Source organism: Castanea sativa, chromosome 3 (assembly GCF_040712315.1).
Source record: "Castanea sativa cultivar Marrone di Chiusa Pesio chromosome 3, ASM4071231v1".
NCBI lineage: Eukaryota > Viridiplantae > Streptophyta > Magnoliopsida > Fagales > Fagaceae > Castanea > Castanea sativa.
The window spans coordinates 3548654-3555963 of record NC_134015.1 but is presented as its reverse complement, the minus strand read 5'-3'; the positions used below and the strand labels follow the sequence as shown (position 1 = coordinate 3555963).

The window sequence follows — 7310 nt, the reverse complement described above, 5'->3', positions numbered from 1 at the left end:
TACAGTGTCTACAGTGATACTTGTTATATAATTAATGGTAACTTTGGGTTTAAGAAGAATTAATGGAAGCCCAAAGCCCATTAGAGCTAGAACCTTATTTGTCTCTTTGGTCCCATTCCAAGCCACACAGTAGGCCAAAAGGATAACCTAATTAGATAATCAGCTATTTATTTGATAAGTATTATAAATAAAATAACTACACAACACTAAAATGTACATATGACTAAAAGAAGAGAAAATAGTTTTCTCTAGAACATCTCCTAAACATATTTTTCCAAAAAAAAAATCAATGTACATAAGAACTAATTGAGACCACACATCTTGGGGCACCATGTGGAATTGGGATGAAGATTGAAGATCTTCTCCAAATATACTATCTACTTTTTCTTTTTAATTTTCACTACATCAAGGTACACTTTTTATTTTTTGTTCTACAATTCAAAATTGTATGTTAGCTCTCACTAATGAAGTAGATCCTTATGTTGCTTTCACTGCTTGTTTTGTATGGAATGCAAAACTACATTTTCCAACATTTAGATGTTCCAAAATAAAGTAAAATGGATTTAAAATAGATTTTCTAAAATTTAATATGAATTTTTTATGTAGAATATTCAAAAGATTTAAATTTGGAAACTACTTTTTCCAACCTAAACTCAACAAGTTGCCATATATCTTATGTCCCTTTGGCAAAATGCTTTTTTTACTTTTTTCTTTTTGTCTCGGTTTAAAAAAATAATAATAACAAAAATAGTTTCTTTTTTTGAAGATAAGCTAATTTATATTTATGTTATAAATTTAGTACAAAATTTATCAAAAATTATATTTTTTATCTCATAATTTAACAAATAAGCTACCAAAAACTCCAAGTTGTCAAACGAACAACTAATCTAACCGTAATATAAATAACATTCTAACTCTATCTCACCAAAAATGCTAGCTTCCAAAAGTACTCTCTCCCTTTGTACCCAGTGCACCCAACCCAAACTTATGTGTGTTGAAACCCTCCACAGTTAGATCGCGGTGGCATGTATTCACTAGGTCTCATATTTGTGATTTAGGTTGGTTTGTGGTGGTGGCTTATATTCACTAGGTCTATGATCGAATGTGGACATATAGAAAAGTGATTAACTGAAAATAGAAAAAAAAAAAGAAAAAAAGAAAAAAAAGAAAAAGAAAGTAGATTTAATTTATCTTATCCTAAAGTAGAAAAGAAATTTTAGGTAAGGGGATGCTCTATATTAATTTGTGATATACTCTATATTTGACAAAATCTTGTCACACATTCTGTTTCAGTATTCCTTTTATACTAGGTAGGGTTTGAGTCCAACACTACCTAGTATAAAAGGAAAACCCTAAATATGTTTCAGAAGTTATTGGAAGTCTTCTAAGTTACTCCTATGAGATTTGTGAGGTTTTTGTAGCCTTCTAACTCAACAAGCATCTATCGATGGTGGAATACGTTGCTGCATACAAAATCAACTACTAATGATGATTTAAAGCTTTGGTGGAACTGTTAGTTTCATTTGTTTTCCTAGGTCATCATATCATTATCTTCTTTACTTTTCCGCACTTAATGATATGATTATTTGTGTTTAACCTAGCTGAATAATAAACCTTGTAAAGTTGTGATTTACAACTATATTTTATGTTGGCTTTATTCCATGACAAAAAGTGTTGTAATTGCTTTAATTTTGTTCGTTGTATTTTGTGTAATTTTATTGTATTGGGTTTAATATTAAGTTGGTGAAGAATCAAGCATGAATTGAAGAATAAGTCGATTTCACGAGAAGCTAACCCGCAAAAAAGCCATTGAGAAGCACATGCTGGAAACTAAAGAGTCATGCCACTCTAGAGGATTTCGCGAGTGTGTCACAGGTAAGGCCTTCTCACGAGATACTTGTGAAACTTTTTGCCTTGAGGATTTTTAAGTGTGACTTTCTTACCTTTCACTTATATTATATATACCCTTATTACCCAAAGAAATTGAAAGGAGACCATCCAGAAAGAAAAACCCTAGATAGGTTTTCTACAACACACACACCCATCTTTTAGAGAGAAAGCTACTCATCCTTAGTGAGAAATCATTGTAGTTTATACTTTCGTTTTTGTGTGTGTAAAAATCCAAAAAACACATAAAAGGTGGAAAATTCAAAAGTTTGATCGTATTTGTTTGAACACATTTCAAATGTGAATTTGGCTTAGTACCTTCGTACTAATGGGGTAGTGCATTTACGAGCTTAGCTTGTTTTGTATGCATATCTATCTTTGTGGGAAAAATCTTGAAATCTATGTGTGGTTGTTGTAAATCAATTTTCAAGCTTGTCATGAATGATTAGTCAATAGTCTTGTTGATTTTGACACATGCATAGACTTGTGCCTATATATCTTCCTACATTTTTTATGTTTTTGCTCTATAGCTCAACAAATGCCAAATTTCGAAAAGAAATAATGAGTTGCAAAAGCCGTCACACATACTAGTATTTGACTAGTAAAAAGGGAAAGTGACTTGTATTGAGATGTATGGTGCCTCAAAAAGCCAAGGCTTACTCACAATATTGAAATATCAAAAATTTCAAGCATCGATCTCAAAATGAGATGTATTGTTCGTAAAAGATCAAATTTAAAAATAAGTTGAAATACTATCATATTTTTTTATATATATAAAAAAAAAAAAAAAAGGTAAAGTGTTGACTAAATACATACAAACGGAAAATAAAATTTTGGTGACAAAGTAGAATTGGCTAGAAATTAGCACGGTTATCAGTATCCTGATCCGAATCTTAGGGTCGATCCTAAGATCTGACATCCCTAAACCATTCTAAATCTCACAAGGATCTCTACTAAGGTCAAATTTGTGTAAAATCCCGATCTGAATCTTAGGATCTTATAGGAACCCGATCTCATAGCGATACTAAAGATCCTATGATATAAAGGATTTTTTTTTTCTTTTTGTCGGCCTCCAAATGGAGCCTTAATGCCTCACATTGATTTAAAAAAAATAATAAATAGATTAGCCTAGTGGCCCTAGCGGGCCTAGCCCAAATTGACTAAAAGAACATATAAATAAATAAAAACCCTGAGGCTTCCATCAATAATAAGTTGTCACCTAAACGACTTAACCTAAGCCAAAAAAAAAAAAAAAATAAAAAAAGAAGAAGAAGAAGAAGAAAAAGAGACTAGAGTAGACTACTAGAGAGTTGAAGGCGAGTGCAAGAAGCTAAGAAATCCGACAATGAGGCCATTGTGAGAAAGACCATCAACAACAATGGTGTGATTTTTTTTTTTTTTGTAATTCCATTGTCAATTACCATAAGAGAGACCATCAACATGAAAAATGAAGTGAATGAACCTCCAAATGCAACATTTATAGATTTTGATGATTATCTAATGGATGATGTGGACCATTTGGCTGCTAAAAATGACGATAAAGTTGTTTATAATGATCAACCGTACTTAGAGGAACCCATCCAAGATAACCAAAAATTTAGTCTTAATGATTGAGTGTGTTTGTGGAGTTGTTTGAAACATTGTTATTTGTTTTGTTTTGTTTTGTTTATTGAGACATTATGTATGCTTTGAGTTGTTTGACTTAGAACTCGGTATTTATGAGTTATAATTTTTGAATTTTGAACTTTGTATGTATTTGTAATTTGGTACTTTTTACTTTTTATTGGCAATTTTACTAATTTGTGTCAAAAATTATTTTTTGTTCAACGTTTCTTTAATATAATTATGAATTATAATTATGGGTAATTTTTAGTATTTTTTTTTTAATCAGAAAGTAGGATCTTATGATTTTCATGCCGATCCTACAATTCGATCCTCGAACCTTCTCACCAATCCCATGTAGGATCTCGATTTTGATAACCTTGAAAATTAGATTACTTTCCAGCCAACTCTACTCTATTCCATCCAAACTAGCTATTAGGCTCAAATCTTATAAAGTAAATAACAGAACAAATAAACATTGACCCATTCTAACTATATAACAACCATTATTGTGCATACTACTTAACTCAACAATAATTGTTAAATCGCTATTTTTTTTTGTTTTTTTGTGGAACAATTTATAAATGATCCCTAAAAGTTGGAGCGCAAATCAAGAAACTTCCTTAAATAGTAAAATAGATAACCACTATTATTGTTCTTACCGCTTAAATTTGAGGGTACCTAAAAATTTTCTAAATCCGACAATGATCGGTAAATCGTTATCTTTTTTATTTTTGGAATAACTTACAAATGCCCACTTGAGATATTTTGGGAACAAAAAAGTTGTAGCTCTGTCGTATTGTCCGCTGCTTCACTCGAATCCCTACCTTTTGATGCATACGGTTTACCAAAAATCGCGCAAAAAAAAAAGAATCAATGTGTAGATTGCAGCCCTCATTCTTTTTTATTTTCATAGGGGGCTCTTTCTAACTTCTAACAAAGGGCTTTTTTTCTTCCATTTTTCAAGAAGGATTTGTTTTGGCCTGTTTACTTTACCTATATATAAAAAAAATGTTAATACTTTAGATATTTAATACTTCATACATATTAAAATAGAAAGGTTACATTAATTGGTTGAAAGACTCAAAGGTATAGTGTCGCGGAGTTGAAAGGTGGGAATAACCAAGATTCATTTCAAATACAGTACAAATAAAATCCATAGGAATGCCCCTTAAATAGTACTATGGTTAATTATTATTATTGTGCTTACTGCTTAAATCTAGGAGCACCAAAGAATTTTCCGACTCTGATTGTTATCTTTTTATTTTTGGTAACAACTTACAAATGGCATCCTCGACAATCAGCATGGCACATGGGCTGCAGATCTAGGACGTTCCTTCTAGCTTGTAAGACCTCTCTTCCTAGATCTTGACTTCATTCTAAATTTCTAATCAAAATAGTTCATAGCCTTCCTTGTGGAACTCTACAGCGCAACTTGGCAAAATCTAGTCAACGACATATAAACCATCCAAACACCTCAAATCTACAACCCAAAAGAGCTTTCACCATCTCTAGATTGAAAACACACACACACACAAATTTATAAAGGGTCATGATAATGGATGCTTGAGTAATGCCGTTACTTGAGTAAGGTAATTATTAAAAAATTATTTTAAAAAAGTTTTGACAACACTTTTATGAGAAATATAAAAAACTTTTTAAAAAATCATTTATTTATTATCCAAAAAAAAATTAAAATATTTCTTAAACCAATACCTTAAACTCTTAAAGCGTCCGTTAACTTTTCCCACTTAAAATAAGTCATTAATCTGAAACTTTTTTTAATGAGTCGATATTGTAAAACTTTGATATGCTCTATATTTGTCAAAATCTTGTTACACATTCTATTTCAGTATTTATTTCCAACTGACTCATTATATATATATATATATATATATATATATGTGTGTGTGTGTGTGTGTGTGTGTGTGTGTATAACATTGATAACTTTAGATCGAGAATTTATTCATCATCTAACACATTAACAACTGAAAAATATATACATATATATGTGTGTGTGTGTATATATATGTATATAACATTGATAACTTTAGATGGAGAATTTATTCATCATCTAACACATTAACAACTGAAAAATTTCTCACCATTGCATCTCTCCATAATGGTATCTCCTACATTTATTTTCTACTTTACACTGACTCTCTTCCTTTTCCTAAATGTGTCCAAGGCACAAATCAAAAATTCTACCAAGACTATCCTAGTTGATAAGTCAGGCAAGGGACAATTCACCACAGTGCAGAAGGCCATCGATTCAATCCCATCAAAAAATAAACAATGGACAACTATCCTTGTCAATGCTGGTGTTTACAAGTAAATCAACATTAGTATATATATATACTATATATATAACTCCAATTTTCATTTATAAGCTATCCATTGATTTTCAGTCACTAATAATATTCGTTTTTCTTTTGTTGTCTAGAGAGAAAGTTACAATCATTAAAGATAAAGAATACATTGTTCTTAAGGGAAAGGGTAGAGTTTCAACTGTGATCGAATGGGATGATTCTGGAAACTCCTTGGCAAGTTCAACCTTCCAGTTGTATGCTTCAAATTTTATGGCTCGTGATATTACATTCAAGGTTAGGCAAAACTCAAAAAGTTTCATCTTGGGCTAACATAAAAATATAATAATGGAGAACTAAAAAGTTTCTATTAGCAAGGAAAAATATTTAAAAATAGCAAAAGAATTCCAACATTTATTTTATTTATTAACTAACTTCCCTTATATTCCTGCTACTGCTAGAATACATATAACCTCGTGCTGGAGGATGATGTGTTGAAAAAGATTACATGGGCACCAGCAGCTCTTGTTCGTGGAGACAAAGCATCATTTTATGGTTGTGGTTTTATTGGGATACAAGATACACTCACTGACTTACTTGGTCGTCACTATTTCTATAATTGCTATATTGAAGGTGCAGTAGACTTCATCTGGGGCTCTAGTCAATCTCTTTATCAGGTTAGAATCAACATGGTTATATCATATTTCTTTTTACCAATACTAAAGGGAAATTTATTCAGCGGTGTGTATATATATATATATATATATATATATATCTTTTATCACATACTCCCCTTGACATTGCTACATATATTTTGTACGTAGAATTCCGAAATAAATGTAAAATCAAAAGAAATAGGCGTCGGGAAAGCTTTTATCACAGCTCAAGGTCGACAAATTGCTTCAGAAGCCAGTGCTTTTGTGTTTAAGAACTGCAAAGTAACAGGAACTGGTCCTGCATATTTAGGGAGAGCATATAAAAAATATTCGACAGTAGTGTATTACCAGTCAAGTTTCGACAATATTATTGACCCAGAAGGTTGGAATATAATGCGTCAAGCTGGAAACGAGTAATCTTCTTCTTCTTCTTCTTATACATTCATCTTATAGATTGTTAGACTGATCTTTTTTTTCTTTTCTTTTCTTCTTTTTTTGAGAAATTGTTAATTTAGAGATCGTTTGGCATTTCGATTTCTTTGAGAAAATAAGTGATTTTTAAATGAAAACACACACACACACACAAAGAAAAAAGAGCGGTTTGGCTTTGTAATTCGAAGAAAATTGCATTTTTTTTTTAAATTGGGGAAAAACCAAAAAAATGCATTTTCAAATCAAAGCTCATAGAGTATTTTTCACACCAACATATTTCACATTCTTTTTTTCAAGTAGTTGAGCCATTTTTCGAATGAATATCGAGCAAGTAATAATTTTCATTCTTCTATGTTCTTGTTGTATAGGAAATATATCACATTCGCAGAGGCGCAATGCAAGGGACCAGGGGCAAACTTGTCAAAAC

At 31.1% G+C, this 7310-nt stretch overlaps 1 protein-coding gene across 1 annotated transcript; it reads left to right on the top strand.

Annotated features, from left to right (window-relative positions):
- Positions 1-3327: 3327 nt before the first annotated feature.
- LOC142627939 (putative pectinesterase 55) lies at positions 3328-6868 on the top strand. Its single transcript, XM_075801842.1, has 4 exons — positions 3328-3449; positions 5933-6092; positions 6257-6472; positions 6620-6868. Exons 1-4 carry the CDS (start codon positions 3328-3330, stop codon positions 6866-6868), a joined length of 747 nt encoding a protein of 248 aa, XP_075657957.1.
- Positions 6869-7310: the final 442 nt, after the last annotated feature.

What these genes read in the sequence shown, in the direction of transcription:
- LOC142627939 (XM_075801842.1), top strand. Translation starts at nt 3,328, where the DNA reads ATGAAAAATGAAGTGAATGAACCTCCAAATGCAACATTTATAGATTTT. An exon ending in GTTGTTTATAATGATCAACC is followed by an intron (nt 3,450 to 5,932) that starts GTACTTAGAGGA and finishes TTTGTTGTCTAG; the next exon opens with AGAGAAAGTTACAATCATTA. An exon ending in CTAGTCAATCTCTTTATCAG is followed by an intron (nt 6,473 to 6,619) that starts GTTAGAATCAAC and finishes TTTTGTACGTAG; the next exon opens with AATTCCGAAATAAATGTAAA.